The sequence below is a fragment of the Maniola jurtina genome, chromosome 23 (assembly GCF_905333055.1).
Source record: "Maniola jurtina chromosome 23, ilManJurt1.1, whole genome shotgun sequence".
NCBI classification, from domain to species: domain Eukaryota; kingdom Metazoa; phylum Arthropoda; class Insecta; order Lepidoptera; family Nymphalidae; genus Maniola; species Maniola jurtina.
The window spans coordinates 7,091,584-7,119,470 of NC_060051.1; the positions used below are offsets into that span (position 1 = coordinate 7,091,584).

At 38.6% G+C, this 27,887-nt stretch overlaps 2 protein-coding genes across 4 annotated transcripts in view; one reads left to right on the plus strand and one right to left on the minus strand.

Annotated features, from left to right (window-relative positions):
* The first annotated feature begins 1,218 nt into the window (after positions 1-1,218).
* Positions 1,219-7,359, plus strand: LOC123877400 (acidic repeat-containing protein). 2 transcript variants are annotated; one of them, XM_045924160.1, is made up of 9 exons: positions 1,219-1,342; positions 1,446-1,576; positions 2,175-2,282; positions 2,729-3,131; positions 3,259-3,642; positions 4,214-4,391; positions 4,990-5,181; positions 5,979-6,086; positions 6,715-7,359. In XM_045924160.1, exons 1-9 carry the CDS (start codon positions 1,306-1,308, stop codon positions 7,022-7,024), a joined length of 1,851 nt encoding a protein of 616 aa, XP_045780116.1. In that variant the 5' UTR covers positions 1,219-1,305; the 3' UTR covers positions 7,025-7,359. The 2 variants fall into 2 exon arrangements, with proteins under 2 accessions (XP_045780116.1, XP_045780117.1); XM_045924161.1 differs by having other exon boundaries at positions 1,236-1,346; positions 6,715-7,358.
* A 5,204-nt stretch (positions 7,360-12,563) lies between these two features.
* LOC123877398 overlaps positions 12,564-27,887 on the minus strand; it is a 757,955-nt gene continuing 742,631 nt past the window's right edge. For both annotated transcript variants that reach the window (XM_045924157.1, XM_045924158.1), the window contains 4 exons: positions 20,253-20,392; positions 18,613-18,713; positions 17,429-17,533; positions 12,564-15,642 (listed from right to left, as the gene is read on the minus strand). In XM_045924157.1, coding sequence (XP_045780113.1) covers positions 13,120-15,642; positions 17,429-17,533; positions 18,613-18,713; positions 20,253-20,392 — 2,869 coding nt within the window. In that variant the 3' untranslated portion in view covers positions 12,564-13,119. The remainder of the gene's footprint in view (positions 15,643-17,428; positions 17,534-18,612; positions 18,714-20,252; positions 20,393-27,887) is intronic.

The window sequence follows — 27,887 nt, forward strand, 5'->3', positions numbered from 1 at the left end:
GTGATCAAAAACCGCGGACCTTCGCAGATAAAAGTGCCTTTCGTTTTCATTTACGCAAGCAGATCGACAGAATACAACTAGGTCAAGATTCATAAGTACATGATTGTTACAGCGGTAAATTACTTATTGTATTTAATCTTCTTTTTTTTAACCCCCGACCCAAAAAGAGGGGTGTTATAAGTTTGACGTGTGTATCTGTGTATCTGTGTATCTGTCTGTGGCATCGTAGCGCCTAAACGAATGAACCGATTTTAATTTACTTTTTTTTGTTTAAAAGGTGGCTCGATCGAGAGTGTTCTTAGCTATAATCCAAAAAAATTGGTTCAGCCGTTTAAGAGTTATCAGCTCTTTTCTAGTTTTATTGTAGAAAAGAAGGTTAGATAACCGTTAGGTTCATAATATTATGACAATTGACAAATTTATGTCAAGCTGTCAAGATGCCTTCACTTGTCGGGGGTGTTATAAATTTTTAATTTACACTTGTTAACTGACCTTATTTAAGTAAAAAGATTAGGTGCCTTAGTAGCGGTTCTGAGGTACAAGTACAAAAATTGATTAATTGAAATCTTTGAAAAGAGCAACCGCCGAGTTTCTTGCTGGTTCTTGGTAGGAAAGGCATTCCGAACCAGTGGTAGATGCATTTGACGTTTCAAAAGTACTTTGAATAAAAAATATTTTTATTTATTTATTATTTAATTATTTATTGTTGTGATAGGATAGCGGTTGTATTTTGCTTTCTTATTCGAAGGGTCTGGGATTTAATCCCAGGCTCGCATATTTACTATATGTAACTATTCTGTGTGCCTTAATTAAGCAGTGAAGAAAAATTGCGATGAACCATCCAATACCTGAGAGTTTTCCATAGGGAATGTTCTCATATATGTATGTAGGGAATTGTGAAGTCTGCCAATGCGTACTTGACCAGCGTGGTAGACTATGGCCTAAACCCGTGTTCTGAGATGAGCCTAAAAACTAAAATAAGATAAATCGTATCGACATCTAGTGGCAAATAGCAAAGGTAGTATAGCAAACATTCAACTAGCGACATCTATGTTATGACACTAAAGGTGTTCTATTAGTCTGTACGAACATAGATGTCGCAACTGTACTCGTTTTTCTACTCCTCACTAGATGTCGGTAATTCGTTTACTTGTTTCAGCTGTCAGATCTTTTAATAATCTGTGACTGCCAGTGTCAATGTCAAGACCCAAGTCACACGCGTAACGGACAGCGATTTTTTAAGTTTCAAAACCAGTGTTAATTATTACGATTATCGTATTTATTTTTATACAAAATCAATTAAAGATGGACTTGAAGCAAAAACAAAGTAAACCACAAAACCGTACGTATTGGAAAATCTAACTAATTATTAAGGCTGACTAACAAAATGTTTCCATAAAAAACAAACCTGTTCTATTTACTGCAAAACTGCTTTCATATTTCAGGCTTATTGAAGCTATCTCTAAAGAAGAACAGAGCGAAACCAGACCAAGAAACGAGGAAATTAAACCGTAGTTCAGATATAATGATTATTGACGAATCTTTCGACAAATTGATCTCAGAATATCAAAAGACTGTAAGTTACATATTTTATAGTACCTACTTAATTCTTTTCCCTCGTCTGGCTTTACAAAGATTAGCCAATATCAAGTTTGTAGTTATTTGTAACAAGTCAGCCAAACCATACAAGTGCGGACCCCGTCCGTGCCGGCGCTCGCCGACACACGCACGGCACCCCCTTAGAGCGCTTTCCAGTCAGTTTTAACAAAAAAACACTCCAAAAAGGCAGAGCACGACCACCAGCTAACACCAACACAGACGAAGTCTACTTAACTCTATTTATATTAATTAACGTTGATAAATAATCATAATAAAAAAATTTAGACAAACTTCCATTGAACTACCTACATACTTCTATTTTAAATAAATTATTCTAACAGTGATTGCTAAACAAGTACTTAGATCTATCTGAAGTTGTGACTAACACTTTATACAGGTCAGTCAGTTTTTTGTACAAATCATTTATCTCATGTTAGATTGTACTACTTGCTATGCACACAGTATTGGCAGACTTCAAACACCTTTGAGAGCATTACGGAGAAGATAACTCTCAGGCATGCAGGTTGCCCCATAATGTACCTACTTAAGTAATATTTGGGTTTTTAATTTTACAGGTTCCTTCCAAACCAAGAATATATTCAACCATTGTCATCGATGACTCGCTAAACACAACAAATGGAGATAATATTGTGACAAATAAAGAACCAAGTAAATCTGGTAATGTAAGTTAAATCAAAAAACATAATTCTTTCAATACATTAGTAATACCTACAGTTGGAAAATCCTGAAATCTGGCTTATACTGAATTTTTTTTTAAATGCCAGTATAGACATAGTAATACACTAAAGATTTAAGTACCTAGTAGAATGGTTTTGATGAAAAAAAATAAAAAAACTCTGTAACCAATACATATTGGTAAGTGTATGTGTCACATACACAAGTGTAAGAATTTGTCATCACTTTTTAAAATGTTGTGTGAGCTATGAATCTGGAATTTTATAGTATCTTTGTACCAGCCATGCAGAAAAGAATTGATGATCATTACAATGATTTTTATTACTTAAAAATAGTTGTGATGATTTGACATGAAAAAAGATGTGTCCAATGTTTTGACTATGCAACAGTTTTACTAAATTACTAGCTTTAATTTTAAATTATTTCCTTTTAGGTATCTATGTCCTCCATAAAAGATATGACATCACCTGTCAATAATAACAACAACAGACCCAGTATAGGAGGTTGGTCACCCGGCCAGAACATACTATGTGCAACTCCAAGAAACAAACCCATACCCACCACACCAAATGATGTAGCCAACGAATCGTTTGAACAATGCTCCATAAAAACTATACAAAAATCGCATCACAAACTGTTAAGTGATCTGTATGGAGAGAAATGGAAATCAATTCCTTCGTTATTCAAAACTATTCAACGGAAACATGACAACTTTAACGGAGTAACCAAAAAGTTACAATTCGAAGACGATGACAGTGATAAGGAGAATATTAGAAGCGTTTTGGAAAAAAACAAGGAGTTGTACTTGACTGGGTCCGATTTGAAAAATAAAAAAGGTTAGATTTGTACTTTTAATTTAAATAAAAAAAAAAATTTGATCATCTGCAGTGATGAGATTTTTACAATGAGTGATTGAGTTTATTTTTTAACTATTATGTTGTGTTGTATCTTGTTTTGTGGCAGGTGATTTCAGCGACATTGAAAGGAAATCCAAAAAGAAATTGTACACTGAAACAGTTCCCAACACACCAGAGCCGCCTAAACAAAAACCGATAAAACTCAAGGATGTAAAAACGAGTACCCCAGAATTGCCTAAACAAAAACCGGTAAAACTCAATAAGGGCCTAAAGACTACGAGTACCCCAGAATTGCCTAAACAAAAATCGGTAAAAGTGAATAGGGATGTGAAAACAACGGTAAAAAAACGCAAAGACATGACTGTCACGGAACTAGTGAGGGCCATGCAGAATGACGTAGATAGCTTAACGAAGAAAATTCAAAGTGTTACGGTTGCACAGAAGTCTGATGATGTTGTTAAAAGGCTTAGTTTCATTGGATCATTGGCTGGTATGTTATACAATCTAATTATGTAGATATACATATAAAAGAAAAATTGGGACTGACTGACTGGTCTTTCAACGCACGTATATTTTTACCGTTCCGTACCACGAAAAACGGGACACTTATAAGATCACTTTGTTGTCTCTCTCTCTGTCTGTTTGTCTGTCTGCCCGTCCGTCCGTCTGTCGTGTCTGTCAAGAAAACCTATAGGGTACCTCCCGTTGAATCACGAAATTTGGCAGGTAGGTAGGTCTTATAGTACAAATAAAGGAATAAATCCGAAAACCGTGAATTTGTGGTTACATCATTAAAAAAAAATTAAAATGTGTTTCAATTTTCAAAGTAAGATAACTATACCAAGTGGGGTATCATATGAAAGGGCTTTACCTGTACATTTTAAAACAGATTTTTATGCATAATCGTTTTTGATTTATCCTGCAAAATGTCGGGAAAAATACCAGAGTACGGAACCCTCGGTGCGCGAGTCTGACTCGCACTTGGCCGGTTTTTTTTGTGAAGTACTAACATGAATTCCAGATTGGACCAATCAACACCTTTGAATTTTTATTTATTGTAGACAATGTCCCATCCTGGCGTTGCCACCCTGAAGCGTTGCAGTACCATGATAGTTACAAAAAACTAAAGGAACAGCTGTCGAGACGTCTGTACGTCGAATTCAATAATGTGGTGTTTGACGGTGGGATGGATGCAGATATGTGTATCATATGGGATACTAAGCTTAGGAGTACTGCTGGGTAAGTACTAAGTTATGACAGTGGTATACAAAAGACTTTGCCATCTACTCCACAAGACTAGTCTTGTCGTCGGTTGTATTATACCTAAAGTCTATGAACGATGCGTATTATAAAAGTATATCTTTTATCTCTCCTCCTTTTCCCATCTCCTCCCTCTCTCTGTCATGAGATAATGCCATCAAGGAACGCTTCCATGTGTATATTCTCACCTGACCAAGTGAGCCCATCTAATTCATTGCAGTGCAGGCGAGGGATATGCTGGTTGTATCCCACACCCACACACCGCATTTCGATCGAGGGACTGCCGAGCTAAGAGATCACCCACGATCGGGCAAAAACCAATTTTAGCGGAAATTACATTAAACTCTTTGAATTTACCGTAAAATGCGTATTTCACTGAGGTAATATTAAGGTTCAACCGCTGCCGCTAACCGTAGCCACTGGATTCACGCGGCTTGATACCGTGGCCTGTAGAAGTTCTTACAAGAAACGTATGTTAGACATCTTTAGGTTGATGATGACTACAGAATAACTTTTACTTTTACTCTTTTATTGCAATGCTGCCTTCCATATCATAAGACTTTTTATTTTATTACAGTTTAACAACAAATCGTCTAGTAAAAACCGCGAAAGGCGATCAAATCAGGACGTCGAGTATAAAGCTGTCGGTCAAAGTGGTGGATGCGGCGCAGAGGTTGCGTGACACGCTCATACATGAGATGTGTCACGCTGCCACTTGGCTTATAGATGGCGAGCTAAGGGCAGGACACGGCCCAGTATGGAAGAAATGGTGAGTTTAAAATAATAGTTTTGTTTGGTGATAACAGATGGCAGCACTGGTAGTTTAGCTGGTGCGAATGTTACAGCATATTGATATTTTGGGTGCTAACTTTCTTAAGGATATTAAGTTTTAACGTCCCGAAAATGGCTTTCTTTGATACTCTTTGATAACTTGTGTCAGTCAGGTCAGGAGCAAAACAGTGCGATCGGCCCGTTATTGCTAATTGCATTGTATCGCTCTCTGGTTAATCTCATAAAATTGTTTCTCGCTAAAAACCAATAAATAAATAAAAATAAGTTAAAGTTCGTATTGACTATCGAAATCATGAAGTTTGGGTTCAATTTCAGTACAGTTTTAGGCCATGTAACGAGGCAATCTGTAGGAGAACCAGAGTGACCGACATAGCTCAATGAATTAGCCAGCTGAAGTGGCAGTGGGCAGGCCACGTCTGCCTCAGAACCGATGACCTCTGGGGCAGACGTGTTCTGGAGTGGAGACCGCGTATCAGCAAGCGCAGTGTGGAACGACCTCCAACCCGCTGGACTAACGACCTTAAGAAGATAGAGGGAAGTGGGTGGATGAGGAAGGCGGAACATGATGTACGGTGGTGCGCTCTTGGGAAAGACTATGTTCAGCTGTGGACATAGGCTTTCTGTGGACATAGGCTTTCTGTGGACATAGGTTTTAGGTGAACAGGAACCAGGCTGATTGATTGAGTGAAACACCATCGGCTACATAATTGGTGACCCCGACGTGGTGCCGTTTTGTTCACCCGCTCCTCAATTTATCCTTTTACATGTTTTCAGGGCATCCAGAGCGCTCCGCAAGTTTCCCGAGCTGGGCGAGATATCCCGATGCCATGATATGGAGATACATTACAAGTATAGCTACAAGTGTACCAAGTGTGGATACAGGTGTGTATCTTAAAAAATCTTTGAACTAGTTGATCTGCCCGGCTTTGCCTGTGTAATTTGAGATATACATACATACCTAGATGATGCCCATAACTTCCACCGCGTAGATTTAAGTTTTTGAAAGTCCCATTGGAACTCTTTGATTTTCTGGGACAAAAAGTAGCCTATGTGCGTCCCCGGGATGCAAGCTATCTCCGTGTCTTTCGTCAAAATCGGTTAAATTAAAAGGATGGGCCGTAATAAGCCAGCAGACAAACAGACAGACACAATTCCGCATTTGATATTAGTATGGATTTGAAGATTGTGTAAGGTGAAACATTTCTACTGGACAATATGTACTTAATAACATCTCACTGTAAAAAATGTTTCTGCAAATAAAAAAATCTTGAATCTTGAATCTTGATTTTTATTTTTTCACTGTAGCTGTAGGTAGGAATTAATATGTAAACGATATTTCGATGTTTGCCAAAAATTTACTTTTTTAGGTAAACCTCTATAATTCTGAACGTACGAAACGTTGATTTTGCAAAATAATGCGAATCTCGTTGTTAAAAAGCTCTTATCCTGCCCAAAAAACGTTCTCTTAGATGCTTCATCGTAAATACTTTTGATTCAATTTATATTCCAGCATCAAACGGCACTCAAAGTCGATAGACATCACAAAAAAGTGTTGCGGCTACTGCCGTGGACAGTTCGAGATCATCGTCAACAGGAAAAACAAAGATGGCGTCGTGGTCTCCACACCCGCTCGCAAGGGAGGCCCCAACGATTTCGCACTCTACGTGAAAGAGAACTACGGAACCCTGAAGACCGGCAGAACCCACGCCCAAGTGATGAAAATGCTTGGCGAACAGTTCTCTGCCAAGAAAACCCAAAAGCAAGCTAATTTTGGGATAAGAAATACTGATGAAAACTTTGACGATTTATTTAGTGATTGACAATATTCTATACACATGACAAGTGACAATATCAAATGTATGATTCAGCAAAGGTGATGAAAGATGGATGGATGTTTCAAGGGTTCCGTACCCGATGGGTGCCAATGGGACCCTATTACTAAGCCTCCGCTGTCCGTCCGTCCGTCTGTCTGTCAGCGGGGTGTATCTCGTGAACTGTTATAGGTAGAGAGATAAAATTTTCACAGCATGTGTATTGTCACTATAATAAGTAGGTAGTATAAGAAGTAATAAAAAATTTGAAATGGGTGGCATACTAAAAAAACCCGGTCAAGTGCGAGTTGGACTCGCATGCGAAGGGTTCCGTACCACCGTACAAGATATACCTAAACACCTTTATGTAGAACTCTGAGAGTTGACAGTCTGCGCCATCTATATGTGATTTTAGTGATTTTTTTTTTGTGAACACATTTTTTTTGTGCGTGATATAACCACAAGTTCACGGTTTTCGGATTTTTACCTTTACTACCTACCTGCCAAATTTCATGGTCCTAGGTCAGCGGAAAGTACCTTATAGGTTTTCTCGACAGTCACGACAGACGGACAGACAGACAATAAAGTGATCCTATAACGGTTCCGTTTTTGCTTTTTGAGCTGCGGAACCCTACGTGTTATTTCTTGTACGATGGCACGGAATCCTTCGTGTGCGAATCCAACACGCACTTGACGGATTTCTATCACCACGAGAACCATCGCGATGTTTACAGAATCGAAATAGTCGATGAAAACCTCTCGCCATCGCGGATCGCTAAAAATATACAAGTGCTGCCATTTTTTTAGAGTGGTTTACTTAAGTGAACTAATAGTTCTAATAATAGAAATAATAGTTAAAAACCAGTAGAATTCACGTCTAAGTGATGAAAATGACAACGTAATTTCGGCCGAGAACTGTTCGCCCTGACAAGAAAATATTTTGTGAACTCAGTTTTCGACCAAAATCATTGTTTTGGTCGAGAACTGAGCGAGAACCTAACGCTCGCTAACGTATTAAACGTTAGCGCGCGTTTTGGTTTTTATTTTCTTGGTGACAAATTTTTTAATGTTATTTCAATATTGTGGGTAAATCATTTTTGGAAGGTAAGTATTCACTTGTTTGTTTATGTTAATTGTTAATATATTAATTGATAATAATTATTACAATTGTTAGTAATTATACTTTTACTATTTGTAAATATTTTTGAACGATTGTACTGGCTACAATGAATACCTACTACCTATATCTAAACATTGTGAAAATATGATAGTAATAAATTGTTTTCTTGAATAATATTTTTAATAATCAAATTTAATAATAAATATATATTTTGTAAGTAGGTATATTAAGTTATTTTAATATTATACTATACAATGTTCTGTAAAATTTATTTTTTGTAATTTACATAAAATTATAAACATTCTTAAATAACGTTAATATTAGTTATTATTCCCTGACTATTTATGGATATTTTTAATGTAGGTATAATTGGGCTTTGTAAAATTAATGTACCTAATTTCGTATGCAAATAGCTCTATTATTGACTTTGTATATAAATGGTTATTACAAACTATGGTCTTTCATTTTTTTTTTTTTGCTACAACTATTTGTTTTTTAGCGGCCAGTGAGGCAAAATTCGATCTATTAGAGACAATAGTTATTTGCTCGGCAGGATAGCAAAGCTCATTTTTATTGCGAGTGCCTAGTTTGAAACCCGAGCGGGCGAAAGATTTTCTGTGATGTAACCACAAATTCACGGTTTTCGGATTTTTTCCTTGTGCTATAAGACCTTCCTTTAAGTGCGTTTCATCGAATAGTACCTATGGCGTTATATTGGCTCCCCTGTCTGTTGGGTGGTCATTGGCACCATATTGGCATGAGAAGACGCAGATTTTGTTAATTTTCATTTTATTCATGTGAAATCAAATGAAAATAAACAGAATCTGCGCCTTCTTATGCAAATATGGTGCCAATGACTTGGACAGACAGGGGAGCTAACATAACGCCATAGGTACTATTCGATGAAACGCACTATACCTGCCAAATTTCATGATTCTAGTTCAACGGGAAGTACCCTGTAGGTTTTCTTGACAGAAAGATAATAAAGTGATCCTATAAGGGTTCCGTTTTTCTTTTTGAGGTACAGAACCCTAAAAATAAGTTATGTTAAGGCAACGACCTCTAGACTAGACGTTTAAAAGGCGTCCACTAAACGGGTCCGGCTGCATCGCGGTGCGGATGCGGCGAGCATTTTGTATGTATGTCCGCCGCACTAGAGCAACACAAGAGCAACCGCAGAGCTTCTTGCTGGTTCTTCTCGGTAGGAAAGGCATTCCGAACCAGTGGTAGATGCTTTTGACGATTCAAAAGAACTTGTAAAAGTCTAATTGAATAAAAATATTTTGAATTTGAACTAGTGGACGCCGTCGCGTCATAAAAATGCATGCGAATTTTTGTGTTGAAATGCGATCCGATCCGACCCGGCATGTCTGGTGGACGCTATCTTTTATAGGTATACGAATAGAGGGATCAAGACAGGTCATTCCAAACAAAAATTTACTTATTTAATTCCGTGTACCTATATAGTAGAGAATTTAGTTGGATTAAAAATAAAACGACGTACATTTTTAATACCTTTTTTATTTATTTATATATAGTAAATGTCAGTTGTTGTTTGTTAAATGATAAAGTAGTTACAGTCTTGAAATTATTTAAAAAAATAATAATATAATTTACAACAAAAATTAAAAAAAAAAACCGCTAACATACGTCACAATTTCAAATTGGATACTTCTTGTACCCTTTATGTACAAAACTTACAATTAATGTTGATTACACATTACAGGCAGACGCACGCATTGAAAACAAAACTTTATTTTATAGACTAACACGGTATTTTGTAATTTTGCAAAAAAAAAAAAACAATTTTTTTAGTCAAATCTTTTATTCAATACACTTTCTGATTGTCAAACAATGATGTAGTGAAATAAACGGGCCGAATTGAGAACCACCTCTTTTTTGGAAGTCGGTTAAAAGATGAAAGAATGTTTACAGATTATACAACAACATTGTTTCATCATCATCATCAGCCACTTTCCACTCGACTCTTAATTATCTTAATATCGTCGGTCCATCGTGCTGGAGGGCGTCCCACACTACGCTTGCTTATACGTGGTCTCAACTCAAGGACTTTCCGGCTTCAACGGCCATCGCCTCTACGACAGGCATGCCCACTGCCACTTCAGCTTGCTAATAGTTTGGGCTATGTCAGTGACCTTGGTTCTCCTGCGGATCCTCAGGGAAACTCCTAACATAGCCCTCTCCATAGCTCGCTGAGCGACTATTATGTTTAGAATCCATATTTCTTTGAATTTATTTCATCGAGAACCTACCTGGTTTTGTTAGTAGGTATCTTTGTACAAATTAGAGCCTCGATAGCTCAACGGTTGAGGAGCGGACTGAATTCCGAAAGGTCGGCGGTTCAAACCCCACCCGTTGCACTATTATCGTACCTACTCCTAACACAGCTTTGCGCTTAGTTGGAGGGGAAAGGGGAATATTAGTCATGATTAGCATGGCTTATAATCTTTTTTTTTTTAAATCCGTACTAGTATGTATGTAAAGTTACACTTTAGGCCTCCAAAAAAGATAAATTTTGTGTTCGATGCGTGCGACTTGTCCCTCAATATGCTTTCACCTTAAAAATGAAATAATAAGTGGCATTGTAAGATGGTATTGATATACTTACCATATAATTATTTTATTTATTTATTTACATAGGAATTTTATAATAACATGAGCACTGCTTAGTTACGCCACAAAATCAACATGCATCTTCCGGTTATAAATATTTTTGATGATTTTCCTTCCTAATTTTATTTTTTTACACAATTATTTATTACCTATCTATTTGTAGTGCCAACACTTATATGCGACATTTTTTACTAAATGTATAATATGTCCATATATTTATTTATACGTTGTATAGTTAACATCTGTGACTGTTACTTAATATGATAAAATCTGTGAATGTCTGATGTAATGTCAGCTAAACAATCGATTCCACAAAAATTGATTTATAAAATCGATTTAAATTTTTGCAAAGGCAGGATTTTTCTAAACGTGACTAGGGATTGAAAATCTATCGAAACCATTCGGTAGTAATAAATAATGAAGATAACACTATATGGTTCAGTATTTTGTTGCAATCAGTGACGAAAACATTTATAAGTACTTGCTTTGAACTTCAAAACGCTTTTTTTAAATAATAACATATTGTAAATGTGACTGAAAACACAACATACCTAAATCTATTGATATAAAATTCAATGGAAACTGTAAAACAGTGAGCTAACCGGGCATAAGACTACGTATTAATATTCTATAAACTCACCAATATAAATAATCCAATCATTGAGGATAAAATTGAAAACTAATTTTATTGGCAGGTTCATAGATTTTTACACATTTTGATATTATATTTCTTACAATAATTATGGACAGAATTATTAAAACCAAAATTATATCAATATCACATTTATATTTAATTCGTCATTCAATTATAAATGACTCTGATTATAACTCACATTCATGTATGTGTCTGAAACAATTCCATTTTTTGAATTATACAATATTTACGCACTGTATAATTTGCAACTATTTAAATTCGTGGAAAGTAAAATTTTATTCGAAACAGAATTGTTTAGACACAAGTTAATTGATAAAATGGCAACACTTAATGGTCATTTTTATAGAGATAGAAGTTACATTTGATGATAATTGTACAGGTTCTGTTATATACAAAACTTATACACATACTTACCTAATATCATAATTAAATAGGACTAAAACGAAGCTTTCCTTTTCAGGAGAAAAGGATGGCACTATAGTCCTGTCGATTAAGTTTAATTAAGTTTTGTATACATCAGAAATATTAATACTATTATTTATTAATAGTACCAATATCAACATTCATTAAATAAGGGTAGGTATACACTATACGTACACATGATTCATGTTAATAAAAAAAATGGCGTCATCTCTCCATAGAGATATTATAAAACTTATATGTTACAAAAAGAAAGAACGCTATTTACAAGAGGCCGTTACGGTACAGTACCGTTTATATCTAGCTATACATTTACAATATACAACATGAGACGTGCAACACTGATGGCTTGCATTCACATCGAATTTGGACGTACTATTAATACTTAGGTATTTCCTGACATGTTTATGATTTATTTATGGGGCACGACACGTGAAAATCAAATTTAATTTGGTTTTTCGCAATTTGTTTACTAAAACGACAAAGTAGGCTTATGACATTATAATAGCGCCAATGGCAGTATCATCTCCACAGGTTTATATGATCTTTACTTGAAAGTGTTCAGTTTAAGAAATTAGTTAAAATAATGAGTTTGACGTGAGTTACTCACAAATTAGTCGATACTCTGACTAATTTCTTAAACTGGACAGTTTCAAGTAAAGATTTTTATACAAACATGTGGAGATGATGCTGCCATTGGCGCAATTAGAATGCCATAAGCCTACTTTGCTGTATTAGTTTACAAATTGCGAAAAACCAGATTAAATTTGAATTTCTCGGGCAGACCCGTGTCATGCACCTTAATAACCGTTACTGGCTGGATACAAGTTTATAACGGTTATACTATGGTTTCCAGTACCAACAGGTCGGGTAGGGGTAAAATAGCCTTATGTTATGTTATACGTATTACCTGTCTCTTTATGGAGAGCTCATAAGCTCATAAGATGGGGCTATTTTTGGTAGAGTGGGGACTGGGGAGTCCATTTTGGTACCACACACCACGCATCTTATATCGAGCGAATATTTATTTTATATTAATATTTTATCTGTACTTTCTGTGGCACCAAATAAACACTTTTCTTTTTTCTTTCTTTTCCTATTTACCCGCACCGATCTGTCGGTACGGGAAACATGGTTCTTTATTCAAACATGACGAAACGTACGTCCAAATTCGATTAGTTTGCGCGGGCCCTGATAAAGCATGGTCACACGACGGCATTCTGCCGTTGGTTAAAAGCTTAGATCTTCTGCCGCGGACGACAGATTAATGGTGAATCAGGTTTGCGAGGGCCCGTCTTCCAAGGGTCTAAACCTCACGAAACCGTCCTGCGCAACTAGCATACTACCCCCCGTTTCGGGGTTGATTTCATCCTGAGGCTGGGAATAGGACGCCTCGTAACTACAGTTCCTTGGCGCTGGCTGGGGAGTCGACAAAGCGCATGGATAGTTCCTCTCGTTAGGGTCCTCGGTAAAACCGTACAAGTCTGTCGACTTTGGTCTATCGGGGAACCCGTTTCCCTTACCACGTTTCTGACTTCCACTCGAATTCACCATCGACGTGGAAGGGGAGTTACGTCGCTGCGAGGTCCTTACTTGCTGACAGGGACCCTCGTAACTTCTGTTGGGATTCAGAGTCTGTATACCAGTCGCGTGGTAGGACGAGTTCTCGGCGTTGTAGTTGCCGTACTCGTCTGGTATATGGGGCTGATGGTAGTGGTGACTCATCGAGGGATCATAACCCATTGTCATGCAGTTTTGGACGTTCTTGTTCTTCGCTCGGTGCTTTTTCCGAGGGTTGCTGTTCGTTCTTGACGACACTCTGTCGTACGACATGTGTTTGAAGTTGTGCGAACTTCGATTGGAACCAGCGTTGTAGTTCTGGTTTTTGATGTCCCGAATGAAGTCGCTATTGCTGCCGTATTGGATGACGTTGTATTCATGGTCTAGCGGATCGTCACCTTGCAAGGATTGCATGGCGGGATCGCAGTTTGAATAGTGGTCATCCGAAGCAGATTCGATACCATTGTACGCGTGGTTGGGATGATGTTTGATCAAATGGTTGGTCACACCTTGGCTCGAAGTGGCGTTACTGGATTCCGTGGAACTGCTGTGGCCAGCATTTGCGATCGAGCTGTGCCCAGAATAGTTTTCAGTTCCCGAATTGGTGTCACAGTTGCCAGCCAACGTGTTTAACTGGAATCTCTGATGATCGACTGGCCCGACGCAACATTGCTCCGGTATATTGGGATGATGCCCAGCGGTTTCGTAAATAGGCTTCCCCGTTCTTAGGGTGTACGTGTGGAGATTGGTGTTTGTATTACAAATAGCTGGATAGTCCGATTCGAATTGTTCATTACTAGATCCAGCCGCGCAAGGGAACAGGCCTAATCCAGATATTTTTTGCCCGTCAGCTTTTTCGTGTTGTAAAGAAGCCACGATACCAACTTTCAGACTAATCACCCACGAAATAAGAGCTACCACGCTGATCTCGATTAATCGTAGCGAGAACTGATAGCCCCATTGCAGCCAGTCGAATTTGGTCATATTGACCTGATTGATACCAAAGATTCCGTAAATTTGTAGTGTGGCCATTAGAACGAATAGCAACGCCGTGGCTAGATTTATATGGATAGCTTGATACAAGTTTTGGAACCCGTGAATGTATGTGTGACTCTTCTTCTGTAACACCGATTTGAGCATTTTGTACACGTAGAGGTAGCAAAGCCCGAGGGTCAGGCACGCCAATATAAATATAATTTGACAAGTTAGACCTAGTACCCTTTTTTCGACTCCCTGAGAAGTCCTAATAATTGTATTACTATTTTCGAGGATATGCAACATTACACAGGACAAGAGGTGCAAGCTACCACCTATTATGATCGTTCTAGAACGAAATAGAAACGCACAACAGGTGGTCTTAAAATTAATGCTATTCGTGAGGAGAAACAGGATCGTGCAAGCGAAAGCTATGCTGAGGAATATCTCCGGAACGTGGAGAAGAATCTCGCTGATGAATACTGGCAGTGAATTATTGATATTGTACGGATCGTAGCACATGTAGAAAATTCTCATGAGGCAGACGAACACTAGGATTAGATGGAGAATAATGAAGTAGTACTGTGTGAAGAGATGAGTGAACTTATTGTAGCGAATGATCTTGAAGATGGAGAAAACAGCTAGAAGAGTAAACATGCCGGTAGCTGAATAAATGTGGACATTCCAAGCAAACGGCCAGGTCACTCCTGGTCTTTGAACCGGTCCGCTACTTTTGTTATCGTCTTTGATTATAAGGATTTTCTTATCAGAATTAACGTTTGCCAGATTATGATATCTTTCGGTTGACATTTCTGGATCGCTCAGCTCGAAGCCTACCGTTGTTGCCGGCATGTATTCATCTCTTCTGCTATCATTTCTATCTGGTTGTTTATTCGTCGCGTATTGTAAGTTCCTTCTTGTGTTCGTTTCTCCATTTTGATCTATAATAAGGGGCCTATCTAAATTGTTCATTTCAGGGTCCAGAACTGCTAAAGCACCTTCAGTTGAAGTGTCCCTATTTGCATTTGAATCACTGAGAGTAACACCAGCGTCTTTAGTAACGTAAATATCACTTTTTGAGGTTTTCTCTTGATTGTGCTGTGGCTTTGCGGTGACTGTTCTGAGGAGGACATCCGGTATGTCCTCTTTCCTTCCGTTGGAGCCGGAGAGTATCCTTGAGATTGTAGGTATGTTGAGGGAGTTGGGCACGAAGTCCGTGAAGTTGGCTTGATCTGTGCCGTGCTTGTCGTCTAATTCGTCAGGCTGGAAATTAGAGAAAATATTACGTTAGCAAATAAAAATTTTTCGTTTATTATAATCACAATAACACACACAAATGCCATTAAATACTTAAAAATAATTATTACAAAACAAAAATATCATCCAAATCACTGTAACGAGGCAGGGTGCCCAGAACGCTGGCTGCGTTGCCTCGTTCAATGGCCAGACTGACCAAGGTAACTGCCGGACCTTCAGTCACCCCTGGTCAAATAAAATACCTTTTGGTTAGCAATGGTGAATGGTCAACATTTTTAAAGGATTTTTTTAGGGACGAAATACGGAACTCTTCAAACCCTTTACGGTCACTATTAGTGCAGTCGAAGGAAGGAGACGTAGACATTAAGCTGTTCTGTAGTTTATAATAAACTAGCTGTTGCCCGCGACTTCGTTCGCGTGGATGTAGGTTTTTTAAAATTCCCATGGGAACTCTTTGATTTTCCGGGATAAAAAGTAGCCTATGTGCTAATCCAGGGTATAATCTATCTCCATTCAAAATTTCAGCCCAATCCGTCCAGTAGTTTTTGCGTGAAGGAGTAACAAACATACACACACACACACACATACAAACTTTCTCCTTTATAATATTAGTGTGATGTGCAGATATAACTTGCATCCCGGAGACAGACAGACTTCTTTTTATCCCGTAAAATCAACTTCTCCTCACGAGATCTTTCGAAAACGCGGAAACCATTTAGATTTTAGCCTTTATTAAATGTGCATCCAGCAATCCTTTTCCAAGCTCCCAACGATATCAAATACACATTTTATAGATTTTACGTGCCCCGATAGACAGTCGGATAATGTGGAAATGTCTTCCCTGACATTGTTGGCTGGCAATTTTAGATGCAATTCAGCATATTGTATCTTCGAAAAGAAAATTTAAGGGGCTTTTTTGTTTGTAGTTCGAGAATTTTTGGAGACAAGTTGGCAATTGTTACGACTGGGGCGACCAAGGTGTATTGTATTTTCAGGATAGTGTTAGATATTTTATGATATTCGCTTGGAATCTTGATAATTTTTTTTCGAGACATTTCACCGCGATTAACAGCCTCATCTGGTGAAAGAAGGGCTGGCTCTTTTTGCGCAACGGATCAGCCTGGCTGTCCAGTGCGGAAATGCAGCCAGTATTATTGGCACCATTCCACGCGGACATGATTTGTATAGTAATTACTTTAGATATGCTGGTTTTAAGTTTTATTATTATCATATTTGCATCTTTTTGTTATCAATAAAATAACAGAAGGACATGTAAACTTAATTTAATTTAAAATCAAAATAGTAAGTACAAAAAAATTGTTTTAGTAATGATAAAAAGAGATGGTCCGTCGCTATCTAGTTACCATATTTAGTTCCTGGGAAGCCAGCAAAAGGCTTTTGAAATATTGTCTGATGAATCTATTAAACTGCTTAATCTATTCCAAATTGTCGCGTTTCCATCTAAAATCTGCAGTACAATCTTCAGGTATGGAGTTTGGACAGAGCGCAAGGACGACTTTGTACAGGATACTTTAATGAAAGACCACAGTTACTAATTTATAAAAAGGCTCTTCCAAAACGTATTTCATATCAAACATTACAAAATTATAACAAAAATTTAGCGGAGCAAATCCGTCAGGAGCTATGCAGATGTCAGAAGAAAAGAGAAACCTCTTTTTTTTTGAAAAAAAAATTGTCATCGAAAAAACTAGATATTTCAGGTCTCAAAAGCAATTTTTAGAGGTTGGTCGCCCTAGTTTTTAGAGTAGTTATCTGTTAAAGAAAACTATACCTTATAGCTAGGGGTGTTGAGTGCCTTTTTCTTCTGCGGCTCGAGTCCCACGGGCGGCAGGGGCGGCGCGGGCGGGGGCGCAGGCACTTGCGGAGAGGAGGTTTCCTGGAAATTGGGAAATTCGCTGTTTGAGTGGATTTCGGAGGCAATTGGACATGTTTGTAGTGTTAGTTTTATTCTGCGGAAATTTTAAATTCGGTTCCCAGACTTTTAGCACTTTATGGCGTGAGTTGTGACTCGTGTGGCTAAATTAAGGAAATAAAACCGAACGCACGGTTTTATAGGTTTTTTAATGGCTACACTGCATTCAGTTTCATCTTTTAGTGTGATTAACTTCACCTGCACCTGGGGCTAATTAACAGTTATTTCTATACTGTCTAATTTACCTACTATCTGTCTGTTTATATATATTACTATTTTTCTATATGTCTTCATCACAAAATATTATATCTACTACTTACATAGTAAATAATTTCATTTCATTTCAATGGACTTCATTAACTACTGGTCTGATTTACTTTGAGATTGGCTTGAGGTGCTATAGCCTAGTGTTTCATTATAATGAAACATGAATGATAATTATCATTAGGAACATTTCATGAGGAAGATTTTTAAGGGATAGCGGGAACAAAAGTCACTTTGTTCTCATGGGAGTATAAACTTTCTCATCTGATCGGTCCGCGTTCGTTCTTTATTTTTATTTTTATTTTTTTTTATTTTTTTATTTAAAGGTTTACTAGCGATTTAACATAAACTTAATAACTATAATAAATACATTGGTTTTTCTATCATGCTCAACTATGTTAAATCATTTAAAAGTAAACACTACATGCAAATTCCGTACAAATACCACAAAGAGTTACAAAGAGGATATTATTCTTTATTTAGTAGGTACCTGTGTTTTGTTTTTTTTTTCTTATGAGAAAGTATGTGTTGAACTATATAACGAACTTATGGGTAGTGATGAAAAATAGTGTTCGTAACTCGGGGAGAAAATAAACGTGACTCGGAATGCGTATATTGAATTCCTCGCTTCGCTTGAATTCAAAATAACACCCTCGAAGAACAAATATCACTATGACTCCTTGGGACACAAATAATATTTGCGTACTTAAATTTCTTTTTTTTGCCTTGCATTGTTTGGATACCTATGTGTGAATTTTATTATGATTATAAATGATTACCTGTCCAGGAGGTCTGATGGGGATCCTCTCGTGTCCAGGTCCGAGGGAAGGAGGGGGGATGGGCCGCCGGTTGAGGTAGCTGTTCCCATCTGTGTTAGTGCCTGTAAATATTAACACACATTTTATAAACCATAGTATACCATGTATACTGTATATCTGTACAGTATACTCTGTATACTCTATATGGATACTGTACTGCATATACAGTCCTATACTTTGCCTCTGCCTCAGCCTCTGGTGGTATGGTAAGGTATTTCGCCTTATAAACAATCCAGTGGGATGATCACACATCAGTAAAAAAGCGGCTGAGTAGAGAAATAAGAAGAAAAGCCCTACCTCTGAGTGTCGGCTTATCAGCGAAGGGGTTGCGGTACTCGGGTGGCAGCGGCGGCGTGAAGAACGCGCGGCCGGGCGGCGCGTACGACGGCACCGCGCCCACGCCGGCCAGCAGCGCCGCGCCGTGGTGTGCGGGGGGCCTAATGACTGACGAGAACCTTACCTCTGAGTGTCGGCTTATCAGCGAAGGGGTTGCGGTACTCGGGCGGCAGCGGCGGCGTGAAGAACGCGCGGCCGGGCGGCGCGTACGACGGCACCGCGCCCACGCCGGCCAGCAGCGCCGCGCCGTGGTGTGCGGGGGGCCTAATGACTGACGAGAACCTTACCTCTGAGTGTCGGCTTATCAGCGAAGGGGTTGCGGTACTCGGGCGGCAGCGGCGGCGTGAAGAACGCGCGGCCGGGCGGCGCGTACGACGGCACCGCGCCCACGCCGGCCAGCAGCGCCGCGCCGTGGTGTGCGGGGGGCCTAATGACTGACGAGAACCTTACCTCTGAGTGTCGGCTTATCAGCGAAGGGGTTGCGGTACTCGGGCGGCAGCGGCGGCGTGAAGAACGCGCGGCCGGGCGGCGCGTACGACGGCACCGCGCCCACGCCGGCCAGCAGCGCCGCGCCGTGGTGTGCGGGGGGCCTAATGACTGACGAGAACCTTACCTCTGAGTGTCGGCTTATCAGCGAAGGGGTTGCGGTACTCGGGCGGCAGCGGCGGCGTGAAGAACGCGCGGCCGGGCGGCGCGTACGACGGCACCGCGCCCACGCCGGCCAGCAGCGCCGCGCCGTGGTGTGCGGGGGGCCTAATGACTGACGAGAACCTTACCTCTGAGTGTCGGCTTATCAGCGAAGGGGTTGCGGTACTCGGGCGGCAGCGGCGGCGTGAAGAACGCGCGGCCGGGCGGCGCGTACGACGGCACCGCGCCCACGCCGGCCAGCAGCGCCGCGCCGTGGTGTGCGGGGGGCCTAATGACTGACGAGAACCTTACCTCTGAGTGTCGGCTTATCAGCGAAGGGGTTGCGGTACTCGGGCGGCAGCGGCGGCGTGAAGAACGCGCGGCCGGGCGGCGCGTACGACGGCACCGCGCCCACGCCGGCCAGCAGCGCCGCGCCGTGGTGTGCGGGGGGCCTAATGACTGACGAGAACCTTACCTCTGAGTGTCGGCTTATCAGCGAAGGGGTTGCGGTACTCGGGCGGCAGCGGCGGCGTGAAGAACGCGCGGCCGGGCGGCGCGTACGACGGCACCGCGCCCACGCCGGCCAGCAGCGCCGCGCCGTGGTGTGCGGGGGGCCTAATGACTGACGAGAACCTTACCTCTGAGTGTCGGCTTATCAGCGAAGGGGTTGCGGTACTCGGGTGGCAGCGGCGGCGTGAAGAACGCGCGGCCGGGCGGCGCGTACGACGGCACCGCGCCCACGCCGGCCAGCAGCGCCGCGCCGTGGTGTGCGGGGGGCCTAATGACAAACAAAAAAATTTAATAAACGTTAGATACATGAAATAATCACCAGCGGTACGTCGTACGTAAGATCGGCCGGGTCAGACCTTCGTTATTTTATAAATTGAAAGTTTTTCTGCGTATTGTCCCCAACACAGGAAAGAACGAATAGCCAAATTTGGATCATGGTGGCTTATGGAGATAACAGGTAAAACAGGAGTAAAAAAATTTACGTCAAAATATAAAGAGTAATTTTTTTAATATTTTCTTCGGAATACATAGTAGGTATTGAAAATCCCGTAAATGCATTGCCAGACAGACTTATGGCAACCACCTGCCAGACATTCTCAAATAGGTCCATGTTCTCAAAGTTTAAAAGTTTAAGGGTGTCTGGCAGGGGGTTGCCATGATACTAATTGCCTGGCAATGCATGAATAGTATTCAAATTCTGCGTTTGTAATACGTTTGCATTCATAAGGTCAGAATAATAAACGCTGAGGCAACTTAAATCCGCGATGCTAAGAAATTCCGCGGTTGGGATTCCTCAAAACTGGCGGAACTTTACAATTCGGGGCGCGTCCCTTCCAGCTAACTGTGATGCCGTGTGAGCAATGGCTATTGTAGCCTAAGAGACGATGTCTTAAAGGTTTAATAAAAAGTAGCTAATTCGCGTGACTTCGTCCGTGTAAAAAATTTTTATGGATTCTGTTGGTTTTTCTCAAACTTTCTTTCTGGTTCTTCTTCTTCAAACTGGTTTTTCACTGATTAGCACCGAAAATTAAAATTTGGGTGCGAATTCGGTTGGTACAAGTAACAACTAAAGTAAAATGGGAAGATTGGCTTAGTTCTAATACATATTATAAGTAGTCAGATATGCCAATCTTTTGCAGCGTTTTTGTGGGAAGCGACAGTTTAATTTTTATCCATGTAATAAAATACATTATTTGTTCACACTCGAATCAATAAGTATTTTGAATTTAGAAAGAAAGAAAGAACTTAGCGCAAAATGAACCGGAAAATTTTGTTCGGAATTAAGTACCTTTCGTTTCCTTTTTTTTCGTTAAGTAAATTTTTCGTTTTTAGGGTCCCGTCCCCGAATGGTGCCAACAGGACCCTATTACTAAGCCTTCGCTGTCCGTCCATTTGTCTGCTTGTCAGTGGGCTGTATCTCATGAACCGTAATAGGCAGAGAGTTCATATTTTGACGGAATGTGTGTTGCTGCTGATGGTGCAGAACCGTTCGGATCCGACTCGCATTTGACCGCTTTTTACCCGACTGCGGCAGTCAAAAGGAAGGGTAATGATTTAAGCAGTCTATGTATGTATGTGGGTTTTTTTTTGCTATTGTATCGAGTGGGGCGTCAAATGAAAGAGGAAAAATTCTGATTTCATAAACATAAATTTACTACAACATTAAAATATACCAAGCGACAGAAAAACAATTTTACTATAATTTTTCAGCGTTTATTAAGACGATCGCAGTCGGGTTTTAGTTTTCAACTTTATCTTGTTTACCTTAGTAATGAGACGGCTGTCTCTAACACTATTATTGTAATACGTTTTGCATTCACCACGGGCTCGCGATTTACGGCCTAGCAAAGCATTGTTAAATTGAATACTCCTTTAGCGTTTATTGTTTATTATTCCTGTTTGTTTGTTGCTAACTTGTTTATTTATGTTTACTACTCAATATGAAGTATTTGTGGGAAGGATAAGTTTTGTATGCGTAAATCTAGTAACAATGTTAGTTGCACCTAGTATACCTATCACATACCTTAATATTAGCTGTATCACAAAATTATTTATTAATTAAAAGGTTTGCCAGAAAGCCAAAGGAATTCTTGGCTGAAGGTGGCCGGAACCGAAACTGAAGTCAAAGGTTCGGTCGATCACTACCTATCCCTTTTATATAAATCAAATATGCCTAATTCGTTATAATCCATCGATGTACTGGATTTTGGACACGGTTCTGTCGCGTATTGTACCCGTTTATGACTACGGAACCCTGAAAATTGCTAGTAGGTACCACGTAGTTTCGTGTTAGTTTTGTCCCACGTTTGGTCAGTTTCGCAATTTGTCATTTCATTTCAACTCGGTTGCGAAAACTTCGTGATTTTTAGTCTCGAGGAGAAATCAACACGAACCACTTAAATGGAATCACGATGTAACGTGAAAACTTTCCCAAGGTTTTGATGCTCTAGGTCCTTAAGTAATTGATAGATATGTGAGGTAGGTAAGTAGATACCTATGTACATAGAAGGTAATAAGTACATACGATAATATACTTAACAAAGTACCAAATTATTAGAATTTAACGCCCACACTAATCTCGCTAAGGCAAAATTGCAATCAATTTAGATAGAAATGTAATAATAATGCAGGGCCGTAGCTAGGACAAGTGAAGGGTTTATAAGGGTCCCTTATTATAAATATTAATTAATGAGACTTAAAAATATTTTTTTTTAAAGAATATTAGTCATTTTTTAATCATGACTAACATTCCCATTTCCCCTCCAACTAAGCGTAAAGCTTGTGCTAGAAGTGGGTACGACACTATTGCAACGGGTGGGATTTGAACCGCCGACCTTTCGGATTTCAGTCCGCTCCTATAACGTTGAGCTATTGAGGCTTAATTTTTATCTATATATAGGCATATCTATGAAATTAAACTTATTTTATTTTATTAGGTAAGGTGAAAGTTTATATGGTCGTTTTTTGCGGCATCTAATTATGGCAAACTCGCTTGGTTTTACAAATTAATTATATGTATATATCTAGTTTTATAATATTGTAGATGTGTAATTAATATTGCCTAGTTTTATGATTCAATAAATGAATAATTCGATAATCAACATAATACAAATTACATAATCATAATAATTCGGTTATCTAACGTTAAATCAGTCTGGGAATTAGAGCACAGGCACATAGGTAAACCTAGAGTGTATTATAATAATAATATGATAATTATGTGGCAAATTCGGTTCAGTGATTAGGGTAATGATTAATTATCTAGTATTGATCCGTCTCTCGGTGATTATAACGGAATATGCCTGCATTGAGGAATAATTGGAACACTATCCTTGTTTGCACAAATAGTCTAGATATCAAATATGTAACGCAAATATATAGGGTATAATAAACATAGCGCATCAGTGCTCTTATTCTCTGTTATGATTGTAATAGTAGATTGCTTTATGCAATAAGACCGCCTTTGCATACAATTATTTTTAATTTCTTGTTTTGCCTTGGTTTTTTTCTTGTTTTTGTGTGCAATAAAGTATTCTATCTATCTATCTCCTTAAGTGGGTACTAGCTAAATAAAATGAATGCTGATTTTGATGTTTTTAACTGAATATTTTTAACTACCTAGGTAGGTACTTAATATCAAAGTCAAACTTGAAAAATTTATGAAAAACAATGATTTATGATTATTGTTTTTTTTTTTTTTTCTCATTTAGAGAGCTGGGTCACTAGTGTGACCATGTGGCTCTGGTAGGTCCCTATTATCCTATTCTAACACTAACTAACATTATTCTAACTAATTTTATTCTAACACTTAAAACTATATCTACATACTATTATCTATTAACTCTATGTCTTAAATTTTTACGGACCATCCTGTACAGATCTTTTGCTGCATCGGACGTTGGGTTTGTCAAAATAATATTGACGTGTCCCAACGTCCGGTCCGGCACTTCACTTCGGATACATTCCGTCAATATATGGTAAACGTCTTCCCTTGCACCTGGGCAGTCTAGGCAAAAAGGTGAAGATACTTTTTTTAGTAAAAATGCAAATTTGTTTAACGTATGAAAAACATGCATTTTGTAGTTAAAACAAAATAATGATTACAGACTTATTAAGAATTTTAAAAAGAGTATGAAGACTGAATTTTAGAAAGAAATCAGAATATAACTAAGTATGTTTTTAAACTAATGAACTTAAAAAGGTAAAGAAAGACAAGCTCGAAGTCTAACTCCTAAATTAGAACCGCATTTCTACACGGTCATTAGAAATCCTGAATGAGATGAGCAAACCACTACATGTGAGACGTACCTAAAAAAACGATACCAGCCGTTCGAATACTAGTCCTAAACAGATTTCTCTTGAGCGTACAAGTTTAGCAAATGTCAGTGACCTGTTACCGTCCACCGTATCTCGGTCTACCTTCCCATACTCGGCGAAAGGTTATCTGGGTTTACCGAAATGGTGTTTTAATCTAAAAATTGGCATGGTGCCCGCCTCGCCATTCTATTCGCCGTATTTTCACCGCTTTAACCGCATTTTAATGAATTCCGCGCGATGTATGCATGTATATTTGTGTGTAATGCCAGTATTTATTGGAGCGATGCGTCGCTACCAGAAACTAGAATTGCAATCGGGGTTTCGAAACTAGTTTTTCTTCCGATTTCTCAATTCTTTGGGATGATTTCTTATTTTATTTATTTTTGATTTTTTTTAAAGAATATTAGCCATGCTAATCATGAATAATACTCTCTTTTCTCCTCCAATTAAGCGTAAAGCTTGTGTCAGGAGTGGGTACGACAATAGTGCAATGGGTGGGGTTTGAACCGCCGACCTTTCGGAATTCTGTCCGCTCCTCAACGGTTGAGCTATCGAGGCTATAATTCTAAGAGGAGGTTATTTCTAATTTGATCTTAACACAAATCTAGTTTGTTGTTAGTAAAATCTAGGCACTCAAGCGTGATTTCCTGAGAGATGCGGGCTCTTCACCAGACACCAATCCAACTTCACCGATTCTGCAACTTTTGATATGTTTGAAAAGAAACTGTACCTATTATTTTAATTAATTAAGTTTACTGGGATTATTTAATCGTTATTATATAACCCTTGCTAATGTGAAAAAAAACATGAATTGGACGTACAATTTCTACTTTCATATTTACGAAGCCTCAAAGCTCAAAGGATTGCCTAGGCTGTAGAGGCTTACTGAAATGCGAAAGGTCATGGTTTCAAACCTTATCCTTTGGGATACTATCCCACCTACTCCGTTTCTCTTTTAGAGCGGTTATAATACTTGGCTATATTTAGCTACCAAAGTTTTTTAAGTGTTATACATAATAATAGAGTTAGGATGCAGAAAAACCGGCCAAGTGCGAGTCAGACTCGCGCTCTGAGGGTTCCGTACTCGGGTATTTTTTTCCAACATTTTGCACGATAACTCAAAAACTATTATACATAAAAAGAAAATAAAAATCTGTTTTAGAATGTATACGTAAAGCCCTTTCATATGATACCTCACTTGGTATAGTTATCAGATTTATTCCTGTACTTGTGTTATAAGACCTACCTACCTGCCAAATTTCATAATCCTAGGTCAACAGGAAGTACCCTATAGGTTTTCTTGACAGACACGACGGACGGGCGGACAGACAGACAGACAAACAGACAGACAACAAAGTGATCCTATAAGGGTCCCGTTCTTCCTTTTGAGGTACGGAACCCTAAAAACGTACATACATAGGGCAATATAAGGCGCGACGATATCGTGTCTCCTAGAATTTACAGTAAGGTATGACGACAGAATTCGCGCTATATACCTACCTAGTGTGACACGCTTCATACAGTTCTTTTACATACAAGAAATAGTACACGCGTACGCGCGCGTTATTTTTGACGACCTGTCGTCACACTTGTCTGTGCAGGCCTTAAAATTAATTGCTTCACCACAGCAATTGATGGATATAGGCCGCCGAACTAGATCCCATTTATTACATAATAAATTTACATAGAAAGGATATTGGGTAACGCCATGTCAGTCATTGATTTACAAACGTATGGACACAGATAAAAATATATTATTGAAAAACCAAACTCTTTCCGCACCAATATTTCGTGTCGAGCATATTCCATACTTACTATGCACCTTATGCATATCTACCCATACTTCTATATATACTTCATACTACTATTATAAATGCGAAACTGTGTCTTTCTGTATGTCTGTTTGTCTGTCTGCTAGCTTTTCACAGCCCAACAGTTTAACCGATTTTGACGTTTGGTAGAGCATTAGCTTACAAGTTACATCCCAGGGAAGGACATAGACTATGACACGGGATTCTTAAAGACCCATCCGCTTAACCGATTCCTATGAAATTTTGTACAAAGGTAGCTTGCATCCGGGAAATTGACATAGGCAACTTTTTATCCCGAAAAATCAAGGAATTCCCACGGGATTTTTAAAAACTTACATCCAAACGAACAGAGTCGCGGGCATCATTCTACTACTCCATAAGAGTCTTCACATGTACTCCATAAGAGTATGACTTCAGGGTTTGAATTATTTTACTCTCTAGAAAATTATTAGAGATGGAGTGTTAGAAAATCCTTTCATTGACGGTCTACATTCTGAAGAAAACCGCCATGCAAAATCTCAAGATTGTAGACCTAACGGTTTGAGTTGTTTCTTTGATATTCTGAAGCTTGACTGAAGCTTGTCTAATGAATTTTGAAGGAGGTCCTAACCTTTCTTCTCAATTCGGCCTTTTACCTTGTACTGACGATTTATTTTTGAAGATGGGTCTAAGATTCCTCTTCTATAAATTTTAAGCAAGAATATTCATTGAGTTGAAAATAATTAATTAAAAGTAAATATGCTAGGTACCGTGTCTGTTAAGCTGATTAAAAATAACGAAATGACATTATTGTCCACATGTCGTATTACAGAATTACAATGCTTACACGCTCTACTAATTTTGTCGGTTTTGCACGCTCGCATAGTAATTAAGAAATTATCTAATTTAATATACATTTGTGTAACATCCGCAAGCGAAAGTATAGGTATTGCACCTATTCATAATATCTTATTAAATTCTAATTGTCTCAAATAACTATTAAATAATAAATGTAACTAGGCTTTAGTTTCTTTATGGTTAAAATGGCATTAAAAAATTAAATACACCTTTGATAATAATAATCAAACCTGTTGTAAATTTATTAATAGTAAATATTCCATACTCTCCCTAATTCCCTTCTTAATATAATTTAATGTTTCTGACTGTACCATTTTAATTCAATAAAGATAAAAATCCTCCTCCTTCATTACCATAAGCCCCCTTCCATTGAATTTTCTGACTACGGCCCTGTTAGTATGTTATGCAATTCAGTTTTAACGCACGACCATGCCTCATCAAGTTATGCATTTCTTATGTAAATAGCTTAATCTTTTTATTTGTTCACTTCGTTTAAGTAGATAGTAGGTGGTACATACATTTACATACATTTAAATAATTGAATTTTTTATTTACTTAATCGATGAATTTAGCATCTAAACTAGTGCCTAGCTAAAATTAGTACCTACACTTATAGGTAATGCATAGTATATTTTATATGTCCTATAAGTAATTTTTGAGTTAAAACTTGAAAGCAGCTCATGAAACGAAAAGCTCCTTTAAGATAAACCACGAAGTATTTTAAACCATTAAATAATAAAATTTCTTATTAAATTTTGTCAACAAAATATTTTTATTAGTTTTTCGAGGGAGCAAAGA

Coding starts and splice junctions, on each gene's coding strand:
- LOC123877400 (XM_045924160.1), top strand. CDS start 1,306: ATGGACTTGAAGCAAAAACAAAGTAAACCACAAAACC. Junction 3,643..4,213: donor TTTCATTGGATCATTGGCTG/GTATGTTATACA, acceptor TATTTATTGTAG/ACAATGTCCCATCCTGGCGT. Junction 6,087..6,714: donor TGTACCAAGTGTGGATACAG/GTGTGTATCTTA, acceptor TTTATATTCCAG/CATCAAACGGCACTCAAAGT.